This window comes from Aythya fuligula, chromosome 18, assembly GCF_009819795.1.
Source record: "Aythya fuligula isolate bAytFul2 chromosome 18, bAytFul2.pri, whole genome shotgun sequence".
NCBI classification, from domain to species: domain Eukaryota; kingdom Metazoa; phylum Chordata; class Aves; order Anseriformes; family Anatidae; genus Aythya; species Aythya fuligula.
In genome coordinates, this window is record NC_045576.1 from 6,101,251 (window position 1) to 6,128,389 (window position 27,139).

Here is a 27,139-nt window from a genome sequence, read left to right on the forward strand (position 1 = left end):
GCCCCGGCCGGGGCAGGGGCAGGGCGGGAGGAGGGCCCGGCACCTGCCGTGGGGGACCTGGCACAGCACGGCCCGGCGAGGCTCGGGGAGACCCGGGGAGGCAGCGGCCTCCCTCTGCCGGGCAGCACACTCGGGGCTGAGCCGAGCCGAGCCGTGCCCACGGGGCAGATGCGGTTCCCGATCCGGCGCCGCGTTTTGCTCGAGCAGCAAGTGCCGGGGGAAGGAGGGAGGGAGGAGGAGGGAGGGAGGAGGAGGAGGAGGAGGAGCCGGCTCGGGGAGGCCGGACCTCTCCCGCCCCTCAGCTGGGAGCCCGCAGCGAGCCGGGGCAAACTTCAGAGCTGAGGCGGAGCGGAGCCGGGCATGGGGTAGCCGCTGCGCCCTGCTGCGTTCTCGCCCCGCCATGTAGGCAGAGCCCCCGGGGGCTGCGCCCGAAGCTCCGCGATCGCAGCGGGCCGGGGGGCACCATGCGGGGCGCCCCCGCCGCCGGGCTCCTGCCGCTGCTCCTGGGGCTGCGGCTGCTGCTGGGCGGCGGAGCCGAGGCGCAGTACTCCAGCGACCTGTGCAACTGGAAGGGGAGGTAAGGAGAGACCCCCGCCGGGCTCTTGGGGGGAGAAAAGCGCGTTCCTTCCCCCTTCTTCCCCCGGGAGGGAAGCCGAAAACAAAAGGGGGCTCGGGGGGGGTGGGCGGCCAGCGGGGGCTGCGGGCCGGAGGGGGCTGGACCCCCTCTGCCCAGCGGCGAGGAAGAGGAGGAGGAAGAGGAGAAGGAGGAGGAGGAGGAGGGCGGTGCCGTGCCCGCCGAGGAGAAGTTTCTCCCCGCGCTCATCTTCCACGGGCAGGATCCGGCCGCTCCGCTTTCTGCAGCGGCTTCACTTCGGAGCAGCCCCGGGAGAAAGGGGCAGCCCCGGTGCGGCTCCTCCCGGGACCCTGTGCACCTGCGGGGCAATCCCCGGATCCCCCCGGCTGCCCCCAGCTGTCCCCCGATGCTCCCGGTGCGTCCTGCCGGCTGCTGGCGGTGCTTGGTGAAACCTCTCCGCTCCTCAAGTGGTTATCTGGCGAATTATCTCGCCTTTAATTGCTCGTAATAAGTTTAGCGTCTGTGGTTGGGTCTGGGACCTCCTGGGCTGTTGGGAGTTTTCAGCGGGTGTTGGGGATCAGGCGTTCCGTCGGCTCGGAGATGAGTACTCGGGGAGTCCAAAATGTTGACTCCGATGTTCTGCTTAAACCTCAGTTTCCTTAAAATAAAGGCTTGGCCAGCTTGTGTCGGTAAGGTAGGTTGGAGCAGGGAGAGTGCGGAGTGGGGAAGCAGCTGGACTGACTCGCAGCGGAACAGTTTCCTAGCTGTTACTCTCTGAAACGCGCTGATGCCTGCTATTTACTTTTTCTGAACTTTTTTTTTTTTTTTTGTCTCTTGACCATTGAAGTGTAGTTAATCCCAGTGAATCCACTTGAAGGTGAGTCCATTTGATATGGACCAAACCTATTAGTTCTCTGGCAAACCCCTAATTGTATTATTTCACTTTTCCAATCCCCCTTCTACCCCCCCCCCCCCCCCCCCCAAAAGCTGTTCCTCCTTTCATCCCGAAGCCCTCTAGCTGTATGTAGGTACCTGGACCTTACCACATGGTTACTGCACCATTTATTAAAAAAAAAAAAAAAAAAGTGACAAAACCCTCTGTTCCTGTCCTGGCAGCTTCTCATTTTTGTTCTGTTTTTGCAGAGCAAGCAGTGACCATCCGTGTCACCTGAGCAGGGCTGGAATAAGTAATGCCTTGTGTGTCAGCTAAGGGGGTGATGCTTGAAAAAAAAAAAAAAAAGTGAAATATCATTTCCTGTTACTGAGTTCGGGGCAAATGTGTGATGCAAGCTTGGACTCACTTGCCTGTTGTTGCTCTTGTGAGCCAAGCAGGACCGATGATGACAGCTCCACACTGATGCACGGAGGAGGAAGAGCTGCCTCCCTGCACGCGCTGTTCAGCTGGGTGCTTCCACTGGTGGGCAACAGTCCTGATGCCCGGGTGGACAGGGGTCTTGGGAGGTGTAAACCAGGCTGGCTCTGGCCTTGCTGGTAGCAAACAGGTGTCTTCAGAAGTGCTGGCAGTCCTACGGGTGTTAAACAGCATCTGCTTTGTCCTGCAGGACTAGCAGTTAAAAAGGAAAGAAAGGTACTTTGATGTACCAATAAATACTGTCTAATTAAGTATTTCAGTGTGGATACTAATAGCTACTTGGGTCAGAAAGGATTTTTATTATGTGGAATATAATGTTCTGAAGTCATGTGATATTTTTTACCTTAACTGTTTGGAGAAAAAAAAAAAGAAAAAAAAAAAGTGAGCCAGAATCAAATGAATGCCAGAATCAAACCTTTCTTCCCACAGAAAAGTTCTAGGTTGTCTTGTACAGGCAGAATTGAGAGTCTAGTCATCTCCTACAGTAAACCTGAAAGTGTATTCTCACCTTTATATACTTCTATATTAAAAGCAATGCCCTTAGAAGTAGAATATATTGGATGTGATTTTTTTTTTCCACATTAGCTTTTGGAGAAGTGACCTGCTAATATCCCTGAGTACTATGAAGAGCGTTGCTAGGATTCCTATCCATATCCCTCATGCTTCCAGGGGAGTCTGATGCAATGCACAATGCGACACCTGCAATTTAAGTACACTCAGTAGGCCATAGCAGCATCTTAATAAATAGTTTGGTAGAGAACTTGCAGGAGAGCGTTGTCCAAAAGCAAGCAGAAATTTCACTGTGGTGTGCATCTGGTTATTACTCTCACTGCAAGTTCAGGTTTTCATGTTGCAGTGACTTCACCATGCTGTGGGCAAAACTGCCCTGATGACATGGGAATATGCTAGTCTGGCCTTTTTGATATAGTCTGGAAGAGCAAGAATTCAGCTCTGATGTGGCTGAATCCGTTGGTATTGCCCTCTGCACCAGAGGACACTCTGGGGAAGTCTTGATGGTCGTCTAGATTGTCATCCTCAATTAGATCCCCCAAATTAGAATCTAAAATTCCTTCCTTGTGTTTGCTGAGGGGTGCTGGGAGAACATGGGTACTCTGAGGACTCTTCAGAACATCTAAAATAGAATAAATAAATGGCTAGAGTAGATAGTGTGAGCATTCCCTCCCTGTGCCATCATTTTTTTTCCCTCTGAATGACGCCTGTTGCAAGTTACAGTGTCGCAGCTTACTGCACTGATACACCAATAGATCTTCCAAGGTAGACACAGGGACAGGGCTGAAACCAGAAAGAGAAAAGAGTGAAGAGACAAGTGCAGTGATTCAGGATGTTCTCATGGATCAGTATGAGGAAGTAGTACTTGTAGATTTAAGTCCCAATAAACTGCTCAGGTCTGAAGGAGGTGGTGGATGGCTCATCCATCACTGTAACCATGCTGCCCTATCTCTTTGCTATATAAGTGAAAACAAAAACAAACCTCAAACAAACTTGGGGAAAAAAAAGGCTCCTGGACCTCCATTATTATGTGGATGTGCTGTGTCATATGGCTGGCTACTGAGAGCTAAATATGACATTAAACAAGCTCAGCGTGGTGACAAGTCATTTTGACAGAAAGCAAAGTGACAGGTTTTACTGGATGATGGTGGTTGCTATTAAGTAATGCCAGCATGTATTTTGAAATCTGCTTAACTTTTGAGTCATCCTTTATTATAAGGCTTAATGCGTACAGGTACTTGTGCTTGATGCATCTGTCTAATGGCATCACTCTTGCCTGTGGGATATAATTGGCTTTCAGAAGATAATTTCAGAGTCCACCCTGTTTTTTTTGTTGCTGTTTGAACAGCATGAATGTTTGAACAAAATTAATGTTGAGGCTTTTTTTCTCTGGCAGAAATGCACTGCCTCATTCTCGGTAGGATCACTTGCTACAGCAGTTTCACTACTTAAGTTCAGAGTTTTGCCCCTGGTATCTTCCTTCTGTTTAAGCACTAAGGCTTCGGAGTGGAAGTTCCCAGTTGAAGGTCTGCAAAACCTATGCAGCTTGTTTTGATGTCTGGAGTAGGAACAAGTGATGTGTGAGGGTTGTTTTTTTGCCTCTTTGCTGCAGGATAAGCTTTACGCTATTTCATTTTACTTATTTGCTGCTTGTGAGTGAACAGACTTCTGTGTTTTCTGTTGAGTGGCATCGTGCTCATGCTGCAGTGAAAACTGACTTTGTGGACCAGATGTGGATTTACAGTCAACTTGAAATATCCCATTGAAAGTTAAGTTTCCTGAACATGTCAAGTACTACTGAATTTGAGGGCAAGAGACTAGAGGTCAAAAACTCGTCCCTCATTTCTCCTCATCTGTGTGCTTGATGTGGCTTTCAAGATTATTCAAAAGCACATGTTTGCAGGCACTATTATTATTAAATATGACTTTTTTTCCTGAGCTTCCTCATGTAACCTCTATCAAGTGGGTCACACTGACACTCACAATAATGAGTCACATCAACAGTAAATGCAAACCATATGTTGGCTTGTGTGTGTGGTTTTTTCCCCCCTTATTTTACACATGGCTTCTTGTTACTTTCTAAATGCTGACTTGAATTTAAACCCCGTTCAGCACCTGAATATCTCTTTGGGGTGGGGAGCTATGTAGTTGGAGGTTTCTGTTGAGAAACCAGAGCTTGATGTCATTGCTTGAGCTATGCTAAAATACATTCTGTCTTTGCCACGGATTTCCTGTGTACCCTTAGACAAGTCACTTAATCCTTTTTACGTTTTTCTCCTGTCTTGTTTCATCTGCCTGTAAATGGGAGCGTTGTAGAGCTTCTCCAGAGTACTGCAAAGCAGACCAGGGAACTGCGTTGAAGGGTCTCATGTTGGGTGGTGCTCTATGGGCACAGAATAGCTGTTTATATTTGGAAACTGGGTATGCAAAGTGTAGGAGGAGAAAGAGGCTTAGTGGTGAAATGATTTGCTTATGCTCACATTCTAGGTTTGTGACAGCTCAGGGACTGGAACTGAAGGCCCTGATTTTTAAGTAAGGGCCCCAAAACCTTCACCAATAAACCAGGCTTCCCACAACTTTCTCTTTTAACTTAAGTGTCTACAGCATGTGGCATCATAGAGTAGATTGGGTTGGAAGGGACTTTAAAGCCCAGCTAATTCCAAGCCTCTGCCACGGGCAGGGACACCTCCCAGCAGCCCAGGCTGCTCAAGGCCCATCCAGCCTGACTTTGGGCATTGCCAGGGATGGGGCAACCACAGCTTCTCTGGGCAACCTGGGACTTCATCACTCTCATAGCAACAAAATTCGTCCTGATGTCTAACCTAAATCTACCCTTTTTCAGTTTAAAACCATTGCCCCTTGTCCTATTGCCACGCTGTGACAAAAAGTCCCTCTGAAACTTTCTTGTAGGCCCCCAAGTAATGGAGCCTCCCTTTAAGTACTGAATATTAGTGCTTTAAATCACTGGGTAAAGATTTGTGAGGTTGGCCCAGCAGCAGTGATATGCAGCAGGAGTTGTTCAGAGCTGTTCTCAGTTTAGGCAATGGTGAATTTTCCATCATCTTGCCCTGGTGGGCTGCCCTTCTCTCTGGCAGCTGGCCTGGAATCCCTGTGTTGCTCTTCTGTCCCATCTCTGTGATCATTGGCACTCAAAATGGCTGCTGGGGTGTTATTTTTTTGCTCTGGTGCTGGGTAAGGATCCAGGAGCAGCAGTAGCCTGGTGTCCCAGCACTGGTAACTGGCCACATGCTCGCTTTCTCTGCTGAGCACTCAGAGCTGTGTGTCTGCTCATAGCCTGGCAGAGCTACGTGGTGGGCTAAGTTTATTACTGGAGGAGAAGTGGAAGAGCATGGCACACGTACAGAAAAAAGGAGCATAAATCAGTGTCTTCTCTCCCAACCTCCCAGTTTGGAGACTGGGGCTGCCCAGCTGGGGGGTGTACCAGTAGCACCCAGAGCATCCCTTTGCTCCAGTTCACAGGGTGAGCTTGGCATCCCTCCCGGTTTCAGATCCATTGGGAATATAGACTTGGAAGGGGAACAAAGTACTTGGAGAAAGGTGGAGTCTGATCTGTGAAGCTGAGTCCATGCTGGTTTAAGCCACCAGGAAGGGAACTGAAGCGTACGTGTTTAAGTTAGCATGCGCCAAGTCATTTGCCACAGCTCAGCTGATGGGCAGTAACTGAGGCTCTAGTAATTTAATTGCGTTTGATCATGTGCTTATATCCTATTTAATTTTGGAGTCAGTTACTAGTGGTTTGACTTTTTCTTTTGGGAGATGATTTTAAATTGTCCCATAACATTAAGCTTGCAGCCTTGCAAGAGATGAATGCTTCTGACGGCTGCTGGCTGGGCTAATACTCAACCCTGCTGCAGATTTCCCGGGTTTGTTGATGTGGCTCTTTGAAGGTTTGAGGTTATGACAATCACTTTATTGGCTCTGTCATTTGCCTAACTTTCTCTTTCTTTCTTCCCTCAGTGGCTTAACTCACGAGTCTCACAAGAAGGATGTTGAACAGGTCTACCTCCGCTGTTCTGAAGGGTCGATAGAGTGGATGTATCCCACGGGAGCACTCATAGTCAATCTGCGACCCAATACTTCACCTGCCTCATACAAACATTTGACTGTTTGCATAAAGCCCTTCAAGGACTCTGCAGGAGCAAATATTTATTTGGAAAAAACTGGAGAACTGAAACTCTTGGTCCGAGATGGAGAACGCAGCCCCAGTAAAGTGTACTGCTTTGGCTACGATCAGGGGGGCCTGTTTGTTGAGGCCACTCCTCAGCAGGACATTAGCAGGAAGATTACAGGCTTCCAGTACGAATTGATGAACAAGGGGATTGCATCTGATTTGCACACAGTTTCTGGTGAGTTCTGGGATAATGGTCATATTTTCACGTACTGTATTGAATGCATAACAGATGGTGGAGTGAGTGAGTGGGAAAGTGGTTGGGTCTGAATTTCATGTGCTTTTAAGGACATGTTTTATAAACAGGCTATTGCGGAAGAATTGATTTTTTTTTTCTTTTTTTTTTTTTTTTTCTTTTTTTTTGCCTTGTTGTTTTTTTGTTAGCTGGTAGCATAGGCTGAATTCCAAATGATTTGTTAAGGGCTACATTGTGAACAGTTCTCCCCTTACAGGCATGGGGTGAATCACAGGAACTGGCTTTACCCTGCAGTGAACTCCAGTGTGAACTGGGCTTCCGAGCCTTGCTGTAACAGTTTTCTAACCACTATTTTACTCAGTTTTTAAGACCCCACTGCATGTTTTGAATAACAAACATTTAAACAAGGAGGAACTCCTTTTCCGTGATTTTTTTTTTCTTCTGCAACTACTGCTGCTTGCTGACCTAATTATTGCTTTTTTTTTTTTTTTTTTTAAACAAGGAAAGTGGTGTGTTCCTTCCTCAACTCTGGCTGGTACACTCTCTGGAGCATTACTGTGTGATGCTTTAACACAGTGTCTTCTCTCACCCATTCTGTAGAGCAAGTTCTGCAGTGTTACACCAGGAATGTTTGTAGGAAGGGGGTATGGACAAATTGAAAGAGTTTACAAGCCTGAAAAGTCTGATACTAAATAAAAAGCTAAATACTGTTTGAGAACAAAAGCTCTAGGTGTAACCTGAATTATGCTAATCAATTAGGCAGTTTGGAAAAAAAAGAGTAACTAACATTTGTGGAGGATGGCAAGGGGAATGGGAAATTCTTTTCAGGTAGGCACTATCTGATCCCTGCTTCTCCTCTGTGCAGAATTGCCCCTAACTCTTACCCTGAAACCTAGGAGGGGAGATTTCCAGTACAGCTAGAGAACCAGCAGGCTGAGGACAGTTTGTCCCAAAGGACTAGGAAGGCATCAAGGTTTGGGTGTCCTCTGTGGGGAGCTGTGGTGGCAGCCAGGTTTCTCTTTTTGTAGTGGTGTGGGGTGAAGGCAGCCCCACAGCAATGCACACTTGCAATGTCTTGGCACAGGGTAAAACCCAGCTAAAAATCAGCCCCAAAAGCAGTATGTAGGCTGCCGAGTTTCAGTGGCATGGATGCCCTGTGCTTCGGCTGAGAAGCTACTTGATACGCAGTGGTGTGGCTAATTAGACTGCAGCTGTATTTCTAGGCAGCGCATCTCTCATCCTTTTTTGGGATAAATGATTGCAGAGCTCGAGTCCCATTCTCCCTCCTCCCCTCGCTCCCTTCCACAACAGGACCCTGCATTTATACGGCTGTATATTTGTGCATACTTGCCCCTCTGCTAGCATTTGGATGTTGGCACACTGGTTCAGATGTGGCTTTGTTTTACACAGATCTTAGTTTGACCCTGATAGACGATTCCTAACTTAGCAAGACGGTAGTTGGCTGAGGGCTAATGCAGTAACCCCAGTAACTGATAGATGGCGTGTTTGCCATTAAAACCAAAAAACTATAAACACAAATATTCAAATATTTAAGTCGCCCTCTTTTCTCCTGCCCTGTGTGCAACTTGCAGGGCAGCATCGAGGGTTGTGCATTTAAAGCAGACTTCCCTGCTTCTATGTTGCATGAATGCTGCAAAAGAGGTTGGGTGTCTGCAAATGCAAAACTGCAGAGCTGTTTTCCCAGCAAGATCATTTCTGCAAAGATGAATATACTGTGCAGAATGCTAGCTATGTAGTAAAATTCCATTGCAGAAGACATTAAATACATTGTTTAATCAGTTATTTGGAGAATGTTCCCAGATTCAGTGCTTCTTTCTTTGGCTGTGAGGATGGAGACACAGGCAGGCTAGCCATAAGCAAGTCACTTAAACTTACCAAGGAAAGTCCTAGACACTTTTTTTTTTTTTTTTTCAAAGAAAAGTTGAAATTGCTTTTGCATATAGGTAAAAATATGCGAGAAGTAATGCTCATTACTGCTGTTTTTAATTTGCACATAGATACGGTTTCTCTTGAGCTTTGCTAAAATCAAGTGGACTTGCTGCTGGCATGCTCACTATCCCCACTCGGCACAAACTGCAGTGTTTTTAGAACTGAGTGCTCCTCATTCCACATAAAATCTTGGAGATTTCTGAAGTTGATGGGAGCTTTCTTCAGAGACTTTCAGAAGTCAAAGTGAGGACTGAATCCAATTACAGCCTTCCTCTTTGATAGGCATATTAAATCACTTTTTCTGTGACTGCTGTATTTTCAGCTGTAACAGACACTGATTGAATTTCAGTGCTGTCTTATAAAACAACGTGGTAGGCTATCTGCTTCACGCTCCAAGTGTCTTGTTTGGACAGAAGAAGCTTTTTAATAGTTCATCAGCAGAGCCTTCAGGGCAAACTAGGGATCTCTATTGTATTTTAAATTATTTCTCTTCCCTTTTTTTGGATCCCTGGACTCTGGGGAGGGGTGGCGGGGGGTGAAAACATGATGAAAATGCCATACATGACTCTTTCCACTACTCAGTCAGATGAGCACTTTTATTCTCCTATAAATATCTATATGTCTGGGGAAACTGCCAAATAGCTGCCTTGTGAGGCTTCTATGGAGAAATATATTTGGGGCTCTCTGCAATTTGTGGACCTCCTTTCTTCTGTAGCTGCTTCTAGTTTTTCTGTGAAACCTCCGAATAAATGCCCTTTGCCGAGCCGTTCGTTTGGAGAGGAAGTTTACGAGTGACTGACTGAAATCACCGGCGGCCTCTTTGTCAGAGGGGAGGCTCGAGCCAGGAGCAAGTGCTGACCTTAAAGGAGCTGAAAACTGGATTTGAGGCTCTGTGTTTCCATCCAAGAATACTTCATACTCAGTCACACAAGCGGCTTGGGGCGCTTTGGTGGCAGATTGAACCTGACCACCCATCTATGGTAGATCGGTGGCGCGGGAGGTAGGTGTGTAGATGCTGCCGCAGAGCGGGGCAGAGGAAGCTCACCCGCTTCCTGGCCTCGGTTAGCGAAGAGCTGAGGGCATGAAGGGCACGTTGTCATCTGGGCTCTGCTGTAAAAACCCCAGGTGTGGGGTGCTCCAGCCCTTTTCCTTGAGCAATAACTGCTCCAGCAATCACCAACGATTTCTCTCAACTTTCCTCAAATGGTGTGTTTGTTTCCTGGTGATAATTATTGTACTCTGCCCCTGAGTTTACTCTCTCTTCCTAACCTGGCATCCCCAGCTCTGATTAAAGAGTGTAAGTCATCTGTTTAATACTTTAATGACCTGTTGTGTCCTCGGAGCCCTGACATTGCAGGGTGCATCAACAAATCAGCAAAGCTTGGCAGGGTGCCTGTGGTTTAATTAGAAAACCTCAAGTTTTATTAGTTTACAGTCATTCTTTCCCACTTAATCAGAGCCTAGCAAATAATTTAGTAGAAAACACACATAGGTTCTGAATAGGCCTTTCCCTTTTCTCGGGAAGGTTGAATGACACAGCACACCCTTACAATTTTCCAAATCTGGGGGGGGATTTACCCCTTTTGCTGGCTCTGAGTTTGCCTAGCCACATTCTCTTAAGGTTTCCCTAGCCGAAGGAAATACTTGCTGTGCACCAGTATGTTTTAATCTGGATTGCTGAAGTTTGGCACAGGATAGTTTTTAGTATGGTAGTAGCCAGTGAATAATGCATTTCACAGTGCTGTGAGTTTGCAGTTTCTTGTCCTGGGAACAGCAGCAAAGGCAAGGATGCTACAGAGCTGGTTTTCTGTAACCGAGTGCTCCCACAGGAGGGTCACCTTGACAAGTCAGGTGCCTTGGTGGGCATGTACTCCCCTTGATACCCAGAGATAGGTGACTGAAAATGCTTCTGATTTCAGATTAGGTTTTGGATTGGACCCCTGTATAATTCCCATGCGTGCTGATGGTCCATTAACTCCAGTTTATGCTTTCAGTAGGCTCTGGAGCCTCGTGTTTGCCCAAGTGAAGAACTGAGGCAGGGTGACATTTTGGCCTGAGGCCATCCGAGAAGCTGCAGAACTTGTTTAGGTTGTTGAGTTCTGTTGATTCTAATCTGTGCTGCTTGGGCTGGAATAAAATACCCTGGGTCTCTCTTATACTGGCAAGAAGATGTAGGTCTTGCCAAAAGATGTCTTAATCCCTGCAGTTGCTAGCAGTTTTCTGAGGGCCATGACCCACCAGAACTCGGCTGTGGTGGAGCACACGTGCTCGGTCTGGGTCTGCCTTGCACCAGGGCTGCTTGGGTTAAATTCCTGTGAAAAGTGTGAAGGTCCCTTGGGAGTCATTTGCTTTTTCAGTTCTTCAGCTTCTGCTCAAATAATCCGAAATGAGGATCTACAGGTTTGACCAAGCGTTGTGGAGGACTCAAAGACCTTTATTTTGTTACCTGAAGTCTGCTTTCAAGCTCTGGATGCAGCTTTGTGCAAGCACAGTTTGCTTTTCCCATTGTACACTCCCAGGGATGTCTATAATTTGATTGTTGGAGCTCAGGAGGTAAATGGAAAGCAATTTCGTTACCCACCCACTTTTGTGTAGTAAAGAAGTCAAACTTTAACAAAAAATGTCCCTTTATCTTGATGGCATCTACCCACTTAGTGCAGGTTCGGGTAACTGTTTTGTACGTTTTCTTTATTAATGCTGGGCACCTGGCTGAGAACAGTAATAGATAGAAGGCACGGTGCTCTAGTGGGTATCTGAAAAACACCACAAAACTGGATAAATCCAGTTAAGTAATTAAGAACAGTATTCAGCTATTTCCTGTATGCTGTTAATTCACTAGCCTGAGAAAACAGATTGGAAATTAAGAAAGCTCATAAATATATGGGTTATGGCAGTGTTTCTCCTAACAGATAGCTTTCTGAAGCACCCTTCTTAACTTCTGATCCTTCCTTTCCTACAGTTTGGGCTTGGCAGAGGTGGGGCACCAATCTGCCTTATCTCGGTGTGTTCTCCCAGAGCTGTTGCCATTGCAGCTCGGAGGCCCCTAATCTCACCCTTTTGTCTGGTTGCTCCCAAATGTCCAATTCCTTTTACTTCTTGCAGGCTGAATGCGCTGCTAAGCTTTGTAAGCTGAAGCAGCAGATGCACTGCTGTGTTTTTCACTTCTTGCTAAAGTCAAAGCAGTTTTGCTTTTCGTACAAGAGGCTAATTAACAGGAAGCTGTGGCTGGCATGCCTGCTCTCTGCCAAGGTGCATGCAGCATGGAAATCGCGGTTCAGCCCCTGGTGTGCTCATCACTGGCACTAGCAGCAGAGGTGATCGAAAAAGGCTCTTGGAACACTTAAACTGAAAGTCCCCGTGACCTTTATGCACAGGTACTCTTGAGTCACTGTGACCATCCGAGGTGCTGGCACAGAGCAACATGGCAGGGCTGGGAGCACCGTGGTGTGCATGGGGCAAAAGCATTCCAGTAGGCCCCATGACTTCTGAAAATTTGTTTTCTTGACCTCTTTTTTTCACACCCCCTCCCCACAGTTTTCTGCACTGCATAAAACTCACACCTATTGGGGATAAGTTGTGTTATGGAAAAAAAAATAAAATCTGAACATGGTGTGGTGTGAGTTGCAATTAACAGAATTTAAACAGCACTCCTCCCACCAGGATTCGCTTGTGAAATGCATAACGAGCAGCAAAGCAGCATGGGGGGGATCTGCTGTTTAATGCTGAGCTAGTGTTGGGTGGCATGCACACATGGGATGCCTTCTGGTACAGCTGAAAGTTTGCTGCTGTCTTCTATGCTTTTTTATTTTTTTTATTTATTTTCCCTAAGAGATCAGCAGCAACTCACCAGGAAGCAGCCTATAATGCCATTGCCCCGAATACACCAGCTTCATTTGTTGGCTTGCAAGGGACCCTTTTGACACTCCCACTTTAAGATATGTTATTTTCTGAATACTTCTTTGTGTGCTTATCCTCTTTGCAGGAAGGTTTTCTTTAGTAACTTTCATGTCTTTTCCCATGGTAAGAGATGATAGCACCTAGAAACAAAGTAACTCCTAATGGAAGAGAAAATCGGATTTCTGAAAAAGCATTTTAAAATAAACTAGTTTTCAAGGGGATGTTGCTTAACAGGGTGTCATGGGTCCACATCTGAATAGATCACGCTGTGGCTGTTGTGTAACTACGTCTGGAATGGGATTAAATTTGAGGAGCTAGAAACCTGCTCTAATTATTCATGTGCCTAAAGGGGCCAGATTTGCAGTGAGTGACTGCAAGAAGAGTTAAAGAGCAGAGGCTATGGGGGCTTCTTCCTGTGCGAAACAATTTCAAAGTGCGTTTCTGATGCATGGATAGCAGAAATGCCCTACTTACAGTCTTAAATTGAGCAAGGGAGACGATTTTGGGCATCTGAGCCTCAATAAGATCAAAAATATTGAAGTGAGAAGTCTTCAACAGAAAAAATAAAAAATAAATAAAATGGAGGAGTGCCCTAATTTAGTCTCTCCTTTCCCCAGTCAAATGGGTTTGACAGCAGTCTCCAGTTGCCCCGCGTGTCTTTTGATGTTGCCAGGACAGTAGCTCGTTCTGCAGTGGGCAGACGAGGTGACAATGGAGCTGCAATGATAAATACACAGCTGCAGGGGAGAGCATGTAAGAAAATAGCTTATTTTTGCTAGACTGGCCACGAATGCCGTTAGCTTATTTCCCAACTCAGTGGGCAGTCAAAACCAATAAGCAGTCAGGTGTATTGTCCGGGCAGCTGGGGCTCTGCTTTGCTCTGACCTTTATGTACTGCAGGAGATAGTCCCCACAAACAGATTTGCAATCCAGCGGAGTTGCTTGGCAGTCTTTAATAATGCTCTGTGCTTGCTCGGCAGAAGTGTTTAGTTTGCTAATTCCTGAGGCTGTAGTTATAGAGGGGATGGGGGGGCTGCATTCCTCACCCCCCATCTCCCCCCTTCCAGGAGGCATAAGGAACTTAGGTCAAAATGTGCCTATGTTAGGGGCTTGATTTTCAGGGCAGAAAATCTTTTTAGCTCTAATCTGTTGCAGAAGTCAGAAAATATACACAGTAATATTGCATGGATACTTGGCAGCTACCCTGGACCTAAAGCTGTCATTTTCTAAATCTGACCTTGGGAGGCTTAATATTGGGTCAAAAAAGCCGCAGCCATACGAGACACAGCTCTGATCTGGCATTAATTTCTGCTGATGATTCAAATATGATAAATGAATATTATTTTTTGTGTATGTGGTTCTGTGGGCTTTCTGCCCTCTCAGGTATCCTACACCACCCCAACTCCTGTATGGGGTCTGGGCACTGACTCCTGCAGTAAGCATGGGCTCTGCAGTGGGCTCATGCTACCTGGGCAGACAGCAGTTGTTGCCCATGTGCTTTCTGCATCGATACTGTGCTGCTGGTAGTCTGGCAGTGAAGTTTAGTGCTGGGATGTGCACACAGAGCCTGCCCTGGCTTCCCAGTGCCTTAACCCATCCCCAGGATCGTTTGTTCGTGCAGGAATGGGCTCTGCCCCAGCAGAGCAGTTGGTAGCTTTACACCACCATAATCTAGGTCTAAGTGGAAGTGAGAAATGTAAGGCAGAAAAAGGAAAAAAAAAAAAGTCCTAGCTTCTGTAGGACAGGTCAATGATCTTAAGATGATGTAGAAATGTATGCTGTTAAGGTTAAAAAAAAAAAAAAAAGCATATCTGTCTTAAAGCTTTTCCTGTTACCAATGACAAACCTGAAGTAACTTTTCTAGGGTTAACTGAACAGTGATGTTGCCTGCATGAGACTTAGCCTGTGCACAGTCCTCTTCAAGAACAGGCTGATCAAATAAATGTGGTTTTAAAATGAAAACTGGCCTTGTTCCTTCAGAGCTCTCCCACATACCAAAAAGAATTTGATTTCTAGAAACAGGAAGAAGGGCCTGTGTGGATGTGAGTGCAAAAGTGCTTTGCAAAAGTGCCTTTTTTTTTTTTTTTTTAAGAGTCACTTCATCTTTGATCTGTCATTACTCTGCTCTCGGGGTTTAAGTTTAACCAGGCACTTGTTACTTAATTCTATTCCCCTGCTCCATGGGAGGCATTAATGGCCCGAAGAGGAGGGGAGGCGTCTGGCTCAGCTCCTGCCCGGCTGTAGGTGCTGTTCCAGCCTCTCCTGGGCATGGGCTCTGGCACCTGAGCCATGTGCCTGGCCACACAGCTTCCCTGGGACACAGGAGTGAAAACCACATTACTTTTCCAATTTCTGCCCTGCAAGCATCGCATGCCATCTCTGCTGAGTGTTTTACTAGCTGTCTGTCAGAGACAAAACCAAACAAGACATCAAAACTTTCTTCATAGCTTTATGTTTTCCTAGATCTCATTAGGGCGTGCTTTTACAAGGCCACGGAATGACATTTTCTTTAGAAGAAAAACATATTTTCTGAGGGAATTTCAGGAGTGGATGAATCAAGCCATGAATCTTGTTTGAGTCAGGAGAAATATTTGCTGGGCAGCGGAGGGGCAGCGCAGAGGTGCAATGCTGCAGCTGTGTGTGCTGGTGGGGAGCCAGGTCCTGCCCAGCCCTTCCAGAGTCTTCCCTCAAGCACCCAGAGGCACTGCTGGCTCCTCATGCCCCGACTGTCCCAACCTGCCCAGTGCCTCCAGTCCCCTGTCCCTGCTGGGGCAGCAGCACTAGGTTCGAGGAGGGAGAGAGGCATCTTCTCTGGGATAAACAGACCATTTTTTTTAATATTGGTTTTATATTGGTGTCTTGTGCCCAAACACCAGGAGAAATTCCTAGCAGTTACTTGCTGTCTGTTTTTCTCTTAAATTGCAGGAAGAGAGAGAAAGCAAAGAAATGGCAGATGATTGCAAATACTGCTTGTCCAGGAGCGTGTGCGAGCATAATTGCAGAGAAGCTTCTTGTTTGCTGGGCTCTCTTCTCTGGTGCACTTTGAACAGTGGAAATTCAACTGAAAATTTGGTTTGCTCAGTAGGGCTATTTGGATGGAATACATTTCAGGCCTGACTGTAACTGAGGGTTTTTATAGGGCTGGTGATGCAAGGGGTAAATGCAGGAGCCTGGCGCTGGCCTTGCTACTGTGGCATCACCGCCTGCCCCAGCGGGGCTCTGCCACGAGGTTTGTTGCAGCAGCCTGGAGCCCAGCACTGCACTGGGAACAAGAGGGGAGGCAGCAATGGAGGGTAAGCAGTGGTTACATATGGCAGGAGTGGAGACAGGGCTGGGAGAAAGTGTTTGGGACATGCAATAAGCAGCCCAGAAGAGTTAGGACAGCAGGAAGTGTCTCAAAGGTATAACACTTTGCAGAATTTCTCCTGGGTTGATGCAACTTGTGCCTGGAGGTCGAGCTTAACGGTATCTGATGATACTTGAATAAAAACTGCTCTGTGATTTTTATTTTTTTTTAAACAACAACAAACAAATGGCTGTTTGTGTTTCTTGCTGACCTTTCAGCTCATTTGTTAGAATGGGTACTGCATCTTGGAACAGCAGAAAGACATTGACTCTGCAGCCCCAGAGGACCCTTACGTGCTCTGTAGCTGCTGAGCCAAGTTTCATTTTGAAAGCTGTTGCAAATGGAGCTTGCCTAGTACCAAATCTCTTAGTCAAACTGTTTACATAAATAGTCTTCTTTGGTGCTTAGGATTTTAATACCCTCTTGGAAGACATTTCTGTGAAAAGATAAATTTCTGGTTTATGGCCTCTTGTCTTAACGTTTCTCAGAATGCAAAGGTCATCACATCTCTAATGGTGAGGTTTACAGTATGCTTTTTTTATTCTTTCTATGCAGGAAGGAAGTGGTATTAACTCGATTCTCTTGGCACAATCCATGGCACAGCATGTGAAAGTCTGCATTTCGTTAAACTTATTTGCAGGTTTAAATAATACTCAGTCATGGTCTCTATTTTACAAGTTACTTCTGGAAACTTGTATATACGTGCAAGTTGGACTGAGTGTTAGAAAAGAGCTAGGACAAGGAACTAGTAGAGTAGGTGCTTTCTTCTCCAAAAATGTAAAATCACCAATGGCCCTGCTTCAGGTACAGAAGTCAGGAGAAAATCTGCAGTGCAGCAGCATCCTTGTTTTGGTCCAGCTGTTAAATCAGTGTCTTGTCCTGTACCAAGCAGTGGCTGAGTTGTGGCTGTAGAAGAAGGGAGACCTCAAGTTTTTTTATCTGTGCTGTGTTTTTTTTGTCAGACTGTTGTTCTGAGCTCCCTTCTCTGCTCAGCACGGGAGCTCAGGTTAACTTCCCAGCAAACGCAGGGATGAATCCTGCCTTCAGAGGAGCACTCTGCTCCTAAGCTGCCTCAGTACCTGATCCAGAGCACTGACTTTCTACTGGTCTTAGAAGCACAATTCCTCTGGACCCTGTGTGCAAAGTATCATCAAGCCAAGGATCTGGGAACAGCGTGGGTCCCACTGTTGGATTTGCTCCCTGGCTTGGCGTTTTCCTACTGACACGCTGGGAAAAGTGCAGTGCTTGCAGAAAGCCGTGTAATCCTATCCGTCCAAAGACAGGAAAGCCCTGTAAAACAAAGGAGTGATGAGAGAGCTCCTCTGTGTGTTGTGACTGGGTGTCAGTAACTTCCAGCCCAGCTGGGGAGATGCTCTGTGTCGTCCGGCCACGTTTTCCCCATCTGTGTGGCTGCAGGTATTTTGTTAAAAGCAGGTGTGCTCTGTTGGCTTGAGCTCCTGGCTAATATCTTCATGTTAAATGTAAGATGTATTGAGCTACAGATATATTGATATAGTTCAAGGTGGTGTTTCAGTGTGGGGGTAGTGAGTGCTTTGAGGCTCAGTGTTATTTTGGCTTCCTCAGGAAGAGCTTTCTGAGGGAGTGAGGAAAGTTGAAGGTATATTTAGAAAGGAGGTGATTAGTCAGAACCTGGTAAACCAGAGAGTTGTCGAATTCTTGTCTACCTCTGCTGCAAAGTAGCAAGTATTTTAGCTTCAGATATGAGCTGTGAGAGGCTGATTTCATGGCAGAAGTGATGCTCCTTCAAAAAGGAAACCTAGACAAGAATTAGAAGGATTTATTCAGCTTATTAATTTGTGAAAGCAGGATCGGGGGAAGATTTTTTTTGTGTGCTCATATGATGTTTGCCCTTAAATCCTTGTGCCCAAGCTAAATCACTGAGCCCGTGATCAGTTGCACCGTAGTCATTTCTGCTAAGGACTCAGAAAAATGACTGAGAAATGCACCATCATTGGAGAAACCGCATCTGTATTTTTATAATATGCTCCCGGAAGCCTGCACTCTGTCCTTCCAGGAAGGAGACTCATCCTACGATGCCCTTTTCCAGTATGGTTGTAATTACAGAGCTGCCAGCAAGAATGTAAAGGGTGTGGGTGGGTGTTTTTTTGTTCCATACGAACCGGTGCTGATGTCAGCCTGAGAGCTTTCATCCTGGAGACCGAGGTCTCCTGTGGCCCCACACTTGAGCTGCTTGAGGTCCTGCAGCACCGGCTGGTGTGGGGTAAATCAGCCTGGCCTGCGACAAGGCCCATTTGAATATCTTCTGTTGAGCCTGGAACCGAGAGGAAGAGCTGCCTGTTTTAATCATTGATTCACACCTAGGGCTGACAGAAAATGCTCCAACCCTGTTTGTATCTCCCCTGTAGCTTTAGGTACTTAAAAATGTCTGATTGCTCTTCAAAGGGTTATTCAGAAATACGAATGTGTGGGTGACGTACGCCAAGGAAACTGGGAGTGCAGAGAAACCAGTGGTGTGCTTCCCTCCCCCACGATCTGCACCTCTACCGCACCGCACGCGTGTGCAGGCTGCTTAATAAAACCAGAGGGTATTCCTCGGTAAAGCGGTTTTCTGCAATTACTTTGTGTTAAACAATTTCACTTCTGCTTAAAGGGCGCCTCTCTTCCTGTGCATGCTGTCAGGGCGATGATGTTGTTCAGCTACCCAGAGCCATGGTGCGGATGGGGAAGGCTGTGTGAGCTTGGTAAATGGAGCTTTGGGACGGTGTGTGAGGGCCTGCAGCCCAGTTCTTCCAGGCTTTTTGATATCTGTGGGGTTGGGGAGCATGCTGAGAACATGCGGGACAGACTGGGTTTTATTATTTGTTGGTTAGAAGCTGGTTTCAGAGTAAGGTAAGGTCGGTCAGAGCCCGGGGGGGCTGTTGAAACAAAGGATATGACACTTGCTGAAAGGAAGACCAGGCCTGTTCTTGTGGGTTCTGTGGTATCTACAGCCAGGGCCCACACAGACCACTTTGAATGAGTCCTGCAGGGAGCTTTTGTCCTACACCACGGTGATGGCCCTTCAGATAACCCCAGCTACTGCTTTCACAGCATAGAGGGGTTGTGCACAAGTGCCTCAAACCAAGGGAGGAAGGGCTGGAAATGTATGCGTGTGCCCTGAGAGGACACCAACACCTACCTGCAGCTCACGAGGTGGTGGGGAGACTCGTGCTACCTTGCAGCACTGAGTGCACCCTTAAATCCATCCCCAACATAGCAGGAGATTGTCCCTAGACAGCTCAATTCTTCGATACTGACTGGGTTAGGGGCCTTCTGGAGCTCAGGGCACCTCCTCAGGGCATGTCCCCCTCTCTTCCTGAGCATTTCTGCCTCCCTGCGGAGAGGACCAGCACCGTGTTCGACAGAGCTGTTGGCCAACAAGTGCAGTCTATTGTTAGCATCGCCACGTCCTCCTCGGTAACATCAGGTTCAGAGGGCAAATCGCTCAAAGCAGCTGGGACATGACTGCTGGCTTGTGAGGAATGATGTAATTACATCTCCCTCTGCGGGGAGGTGAATAGAGAGGCCTTTGGAGGCGCTGGACGGCGGGGTGGAGGGAGAGGGCTGCCTCAGGTTACTTCAGGTCAGGATACTGTCAAAATCCATCAAAGGCATTCCCAGGGGAGTCGGCAGCCGACGTGCACAATGCAGGCTTTATGCCACAAGCGGTGTGGTTGAGTTATAGGCATCTGGACTTTAGAGGGCTTCAATAAAATGTTGCTTTTCTCTCCCTTTTTTTTTCCTCCTTCCCCTGCTGCTGTATGAATTAAGACTCTTTGGCTTATCGAGTTTAAAGGAATTAGGGCAGCTGATGTTGATGTTGTTGCTGCTGGAAGTTCGGAGACTTGCTTTTGGACACGAGAACCTGGGCAGCCCTCGAGACGTCCCCAGGGAGTCGGTCATCCAGCAAACACTGTCTCGTGTTTAGCAACTGAGCTGGTTTCCTCAGAAAATGAACATCTACGCCTGCTGTGCATGTGTAATTTTTTATTTTATTTTTAGTTTTCATATAAATAAGAATGCTTCCTCTTTTAGCTTGAAAGTGTGCACGCGGTTTTCATCTGCTGATGGAGAAAAACACCTGCCACCCAATCTGGAGTGAATTAGTCCCGAAGTGCACCCCAAATAACTAAACTGCAGCATAAACACACGGATTCCTTTATGGCTGTAATTCAAAAGAAAGCATAGGCATTCCCTCCTTCTTAGGACTTTGTTTCTTTTGTGAGACTGTATAGGAATGAAGCTTTGGTTGTAGTGGGTGAGTGTTATTTGCTTTTTAATGGTCCATTTACCTCAGCAGTAATCCTTCACAACTCGCTTTCCATCTGTGCTTGCATACCTAGTTTTTGCCACTTGCACGATGTATTTGATACTCTGTGAATGCAGATGTGGGAGCTGTTCCACAGAAGAGGATTTCTGTTCTTCATATGTCTGGTATTGCAGCGATGGATGGTGGTAAATGGTTGTTAAATGAGCTTTCATGCCACCAAACTGCTGTGAGTCAGCATGGATCTGAAGTAGGTTTTAAGTAATGATCTAGTGTGAGCAATACTGAGCACTTTTAATTTCCTCCTGCATTTAAAAAGGATGCAGGATTTTGCCTAGAGTCCACAATTAAAATGATTTGGTTCCGTGTATATGTGTGTGCTTGTTCATTTGATGTATTACAGTGTCAGTCTATTTAAATTGAAGGAACCACTTAAAGTATTTTCTTTTTCATCTTTAATGCAGTTGCTTGTGTTGCACTCCTTCTGAGAACAAAAATGGCTTAGTCATTTTGTTTTTTCAATTTTCTGATGGGGTTGGACGAACTACAGAGATGTCTGGTCTAAACCAAGACTGTTTTCACTCAGACTTAAAAAAGCCGGGATGCATTTTTATTATTAGATCTTTGCAGAGCAAAATATCTGAAATCTGGCGTCAAAAATCCAACTGTGGATTTTGTGGATGTCCGTCAGTTGTGCTTTGTTTCAGAACTTCTCTCCATGTGAAAATGCTGTGGGATTCCCACAGGTTTGCAGGTCACCTCCATTTGGGGGATCTGACCCAGGTCCCGGTTTGGGCAGAGGGAGGCTGGGGAAGAGGGGAGTTGGCCCTGGATGGGTTCGGTAGGTGCCATGAGTGAAATGACTCTGCGGTAGGATGTTGTGTGACTGTTAGAAGTTTCTCTGTCAGATGAAACTTGGATGTTTGGTCTAGCCACTAATCAAAATCTCTTGAGTCTAAAAATTAAAATACCTTTAAACTGACTTTATTGTAGTACTCAATTATGTCCAGGCTTTGGCTGCTTCTGCTTTTTTCACGATATTAAACAGTTTCCAAACTTTTCCAAGAAAGAGATGAAATGGTATGTAGGGCTGTGGGGGGGGAAAAGAAGGACAGTAAAGGCTGACTTTTTCTAAAGGCCCTGAAGACATTCAGACTTGACTAAATAGAAATGCCTGGAAGATCCAGATGCTTTAATAAAACTATTTTGCCTATTCCTATTCTCTTCTCTTAGAGCTTTTTAACCTTTTTGAATTATTCCTTCAAATATCTCTGCCCAGAAATGTGTACTTTACATCCTCTTTAATCCTATTAAACAGTGTGTTACACTGTGTATTAATCATCTGACTGGAGCAAATCTGGTGGATTTGGTTCAATAATCCTTCTTTCTGGATCACTGCCTTTCTGGGACCTTGGAAAAAATAAGAGGTTTGCCCTGTCTTACGTTGAAGACTGGCTTGTGCTGACTAACAGAGGAGGGCTGATGGCTGAGCGTCAGAGGCACCGGCTCCTCATTGTTTAGGCTAGCTTAAAAGTACTTCGTACTGCAATGGATAAACTTCTCCAGAAAGCAGGCGGGGGTGAGAGGAAGGGTGTGACAATTTGGGAATCCGGTAACTAAGTGTTTTCAGATGTTGAGGTTCAAAATCTGCATTTTTTTTTTTTTTTTTTTTTTTGGGGGGGGGGGGGGGAGTGGGGTGACTTCAGCTTTGGGTTTTTCGGGTTTGATCTCGGACAGTGTGATGACATGAGCTGTAGCTCCAGTGCTTCGCCTTTGGCTGTGTTAATCCAGGCAGAACAGCTCGACGGGTTTGCATTTTTCTGACTGATGTGCAAGCGAGGCTTCGAGATGACATCAAGTGAAAGACGTGGACTCTGATCCCTGAGCCTCCAGTGGACAGACTTAATTAGCATCCCTAGGCAGGGCAGACCCTGATAGTAAGCAAATTCCTGAACTCAATGGGGTATTATAGAAACATCTGTACTGCAACTACAGTACCTTCTCCTCAGAAATAGCTGGCTGAGTACAAAGAGGAGCCACATTCTTGCATTGATTAGATTAGTGCAGATATCCAAATGTTTCCAGCAGTACAGGAAATGGTCTTTGTACTGCTTGAGCTCTACCAGATACAGGCTTGAGTTTCCGCTTTGCCTTGACGCCCTCCAACACATGCGTGTTTTTTTTTTCTCCCCTCTTTGCCTCCCCCTTTCTGTAACCTCCTGGATCTTTGATGTGGTGATAGAGTAAGTGGCTTGTGAAATAGCCCAACGATGCTTGATAGAAATTGTAAAAAAGAAGCTTTGCCATCAGCCTGTAAAAGGCACATGATCTTCAAAGCATTTTCAAGAGCTTTGAATTTACAGCAGATCACTCTACAAATGCACCCAGTATCAAAACATATTTTGCATAAGAGCAGTGAGCGTGTGGGGTGTTTGCTAGATAATATATCCCATCAGGAGCGTTAAAGAGATCCATATTCCGTCTTAATTACAAAAATCTCATGGGGCTAGGGTTAGCCGGCATTTCTTGCAGCATTATTGATGCCTGTCAGGTCTTTGGACCACTTGCTCCCCCCCCATGAGATTCTGGTTGGTTTAAAACTGGCTATTTATTGCCTCTCTTTTGGTCCTGTGCTAACTCTGCCCCTTTCTCTCCAGCTCCCTGCCGACCATGCAGTGACACAGAGGTCCTCTTGGCTGTCTGCACTAGTGATTTTGGTGAGTTGTTGCTTTCCCCCTCTCTTTGCTGTCTTTCTTGATAGTGGTATCTGTCGCCAAACCTCCACAAACAGCAACAGAAACCTGCTCATGCCTGACAGCTTCCACCAGCAGTAAATGCTGTCCTAAGGGGCTGTGTGCCTGGGAGAGGGAGGAGGACATGGTGTGAAGAACCTAAAAAAGTTCATCTGGCACTTCCCCAGGGTGGACAGAGAATGACCCTGCTACCACGGTGGAAGTAGAAGTTCAAAGACTTCTTGGGTGCATCTATTTGCTGCCCTAAAATGGGCTGCTGACGAAACACCAAAAGTTTCAATAATTTTCTGTGCTTCCCTTTTAAAAGGGGAAATTAATACTGGCTGGTATCCGTGATGGCTGCAGAACAGAAAGTACATTGTCACAGAGCCCTAAGCATCTATCTTGTTGTTATGACTCTTTGCTGGGTTTGATGCTATTTTTCCAATGAAATTATTTTTGTGTTTAAATTTAATATGTGGATGCCCTTTCTGGGCAGGTTATGAATATAAACTGTAACAAACACAAATATGTGCTGGAGGTTACTACTATAAACTCAGTTCTAAAAATAACAAGGGACCAAAAACAGGGCTGCTGTAGTGAAATCACTTCCCCTTGAGCTGCCTAGTTATAGGGGACTGAGTTTGGACCCCTTCCTTCCAGAGGGGGCTTTGGGAAACCCTTCCTCATGTCCTTTTTCTGTTCCCAGTGATCAGAGGCTCCATTCGAGATGTAACGAACGAGGCAGAAGAGCAAGAATCAATAATTCATGTCGGCGTCAACAAACTGTACAGGCAGAAGAGCAAAGTCTTTCAGCTCACGGGGGAGAGTGGGAACTGGCGAGGACAAATAAAGACCCTGCTGGAATGTGGGGTGAGACCAGGAGATGGAGACTTCCTCTTCACGGGACGCATGCACTTTGGGGAAGCCAGGTTAGGCTGTGCCCCTCGATTTAAAGACTTCCAAAGGATGTACAAAGAGGCGAAAGACAAAGGGCTAAATCCATGTGAAATCGGCCCAGATTGAAATCCCCTGTTTGGCTGAAGACCGCTTTTAGCGTCTGGCCGGGAATATTTCCTGGCCGTGGTGAACACTCTGAATAAAAACGGTAACTGAGAGCATGGCCAGATCTGGATTCAGGCTGAGACCCCGCAGGACACATCTGCAGCCTGCGGTGCTGTTAGACTAATGGAAGCAACAGAGGTACGAGCTCAGAAGGCTGCCAAGCAAGCAAGGCTGGATTTTTAACCAATCTTGTCCTTATGAATTAAGTTATTATATTTTTTTAGTGACTTCCGTAGGAAAACAAACCAAGAAAACTCCCGTGTCTTAATAAAAAACCCAAATGAAAGCCAACATGCCTTTGTATCTTTTTAATACTAATTTTTAAAAATGTCTTAAGCTGATGTAGCATTTGGTATGGTGTATTCTGTATAAATGGCCGAGAATGTGATAGAGCACGGTAAACCATCCTAACATTGATGCTTTGTAAAAAGCTTGGTGTACAATTCACAGTTGTTTCTTACGACAGAAATTTATGGAGCCAAACTCTTGTGTGTGTGTTCTTTTTTTATTTGAAAGAATGTACAATCGCCGCCTGCAATTTTTCGTCCAGGCTGGCAAATTCTTTCCATTCCAGAGAAATAAAGGTCCCTGGATTTGACACATGCTGTTGAAAATCTGTCTTTTTCCTTCTCCATAAGGCCGATCTCGGCTGCACCAGATGTGCTCATGGATCAATTTCTGGGCTGCTCCCTTATTTTGTGGCTTCTCTGAGCAGAAGCAGAGTTCCTGTGAGGCATTGGGAACCGCAAAGTTTTTCAAAGGGGAAGCGGGAGCTATTTTTGGAGATTTTTAAACACGTGGCCAGGCAGGGCTCTAAGCATTCTTCTCTCTGATGCCTTTGGGGTTATTTTGGGAATGGCTCCAAGGAACAGGCTGCCCCTTCGTGTTTAGCTCGAAGTCTTTGATCACCCTGGCTGGTAGCTGGGCATGGGGTGGGTGCCTGTGCCTGCCTGGGAGTCCTAGGGCCAGGCCACCTAATAAAAATGAGTGCTCTCATCAGGGTCACTCGTGTAGGCAGAGCCCCATGGGAGCTAAAGGAGCTCTCCCCTCCCTATTCAGTCCCATAATTCTCTGTAACCTGCAATATATCATTTTAATAGTACCTTCCCAAGGATTTTTAACCTCTTGCCTGTGCTACTTCTTCAGCACTTTCTACTGCTCTGACTTTTATTTTAGGCCATCACCTACTTTATGTAAAAGAATTCCTCTTAGTGAGTCTTGAGCCTTCTCCCTCAAATCTCCTAAATCTCCTCTGTGTGGTTGTTGCTTCTGAGGCTCGGGGAGGAGGTCTGGAGTGATTTGGAGGCTGGTCTTCTCAAGTGGAAGCAGGAAGTTCTAAGATGGATGGGACAGAGATGTCCTATGAGACTTGTTAGTGGTTAAAATAAATGGCTGTACCAAAACATTGGTACACTGTTGCCTGCCTGAAGTGGGACAGAAATCCCTCTGAAGCTATGTCCAGGAACTTCTCCCAGACAGACTTATTTTGTGGGCTTACGGAGGAAGGGGAGTTTCTTTTGGTCATGCAGAGAAGATCTTAGGAGACTTCAGGAGTCTGCTGCTGCTGTTCAGCACCCGTCTCTGCTGCCCTGCCAGCAAACACCAGTACCAGCTCTGTATGGCTCGAGGTTCTTCCAGCCTACTTGGAGTTTTAAACGGGATGGGTCAGGGCTGGTGGACAGGGAAATGACTCCTTTGTTGTCTTTGGCCTGCACCAGCCCCTCCACTGGAGGGTTGCTTTCCCTGTGTGGGATCGCCCCCCTGGCTGGTTTCACCACTACTTCAGGGACCTTAGGCCAGCCTGTCTTAGACCATTGAAAATGATTCTGTGATTTAGCACCGAGAGGTATCCCATATCCCAAGTGCATCTAAGGGGGCATTTTGGAAGCCTTGTACCTAACCTCTCCTCCCCTGTTGTGTTTCATGAGTATTTTCCAGCACAGAGTGGCTGCTGGCAGGACGAGGAGGGGAGAACAACATGTTCCTGGAATTGTCTCCAACCTGCCCACTCTCCTCTTCCTATGCGAGGCTGTGGGAATGAGGGGAAGAGGCCGAATTAAATGTTCAGCCAGTATTTGTGAGAGGACTGTGCTAGTAAAATACTGTCAGGGAGACTTTGCCCACTGGAGCTTCAGCTTTGGCTGCAGTTTGATTTTTTTATGGCAATTAAAGTGGTAGATTTTTTAGTAAAAACACTTTTAACCAAGCTTGGAGCCAAATGTTGATCTGGTGCTTTTCTTCACTCTGCTGTCCTCTTTGGCTCTCTGAGGAGGAGCAGGGCTTTGTCTTCACCCTCCTCCAGAGGTGCTGGCCCTGGGGCACTCCCTGCTGAATTCCCCTGAGATGCTGCCCACATCCTCTGAGCTCAGTGGAAATCCTTGGCAGGAGAAGAGATACTGCACTGCTTCTTTGTGCTGTGTCCCAGCTCCACACCACACTGCTGGGGTGCAGCCTTAATGCTCCATGTTTGCTGCGTGCCCGTCACGCTGCTGGGGTGAGCACAATGACAGAACGTCGGAGGAGTGGCTGGATGAGCAATCACCCAGCTCAGAGCCCAGATCTTTAATCAAAGCGGCATTAAGGTCTTGCTCTACAACATTTTCTCCCCCCCTCCGCCCTTGTCCTTGGCCTGAGCCCTGCTTGCAGCAGCAGGGTTGGTTGATGTGCAGCATCCCCAGCAAGTCATCAGTAATTGCAGGCGTTGCTCCTGGCCGCGGGGCCCGGTGCCACATCTCTCCATAGTGAGGTGTGTGCGCTTCATGCAGCGGGAGGCTAAAGGAGGGGTTCCACCCACAGCCCTTAAATCCACTTCCAAAATGCTCGCCCTTAAGACTTTGAAGCATGATTACAGCTTGACCTATATGTTAGCAGAGCTGTGGGTAGAAAGGATGGATTAAAAATTACCACCTTTGCTCACATGTGCTGAATCTGCTCTATAATGAGCAGCAAATGACACACTGATGTAGTGCTAGGCGAGGACATGCTTGCTGCCACGTAATGAAACACCTTGGCTGAAGGTG

General features: G+C 46.5%; 1 protein-coding gene across 1 annotated transcript; it reads left to right on the top strand.

The window, feature by feature from the left end:
• The first annotated feature begins 336 nt into the window (after positions 1 to 336).
• METRNL (meteorin like, glial cell differentiation regulator) lies at positions 337 to 24,721 on the top strand. The gene is made up of 4 exons (XM_032199848.1): positions 337 to 577; positions 6,435 to 6,823; positions 22,980 to 23,039; positions 23,764 to 24,721. Exons 1-4 carry the CDS (start codon positions 465 to 467, stop codon positions 24,078 to 24,080), a joined length of 879 nt encoding a protein of 292 aa, XP_032055739.1. The 5' UTR covers positions 337 to 464; the 3' UTR covers positions 24,081 to 24,721.
• The last annotated feature ends 2,418 nt before the right edge of the window (positions 24,722 to 27,139 follow it).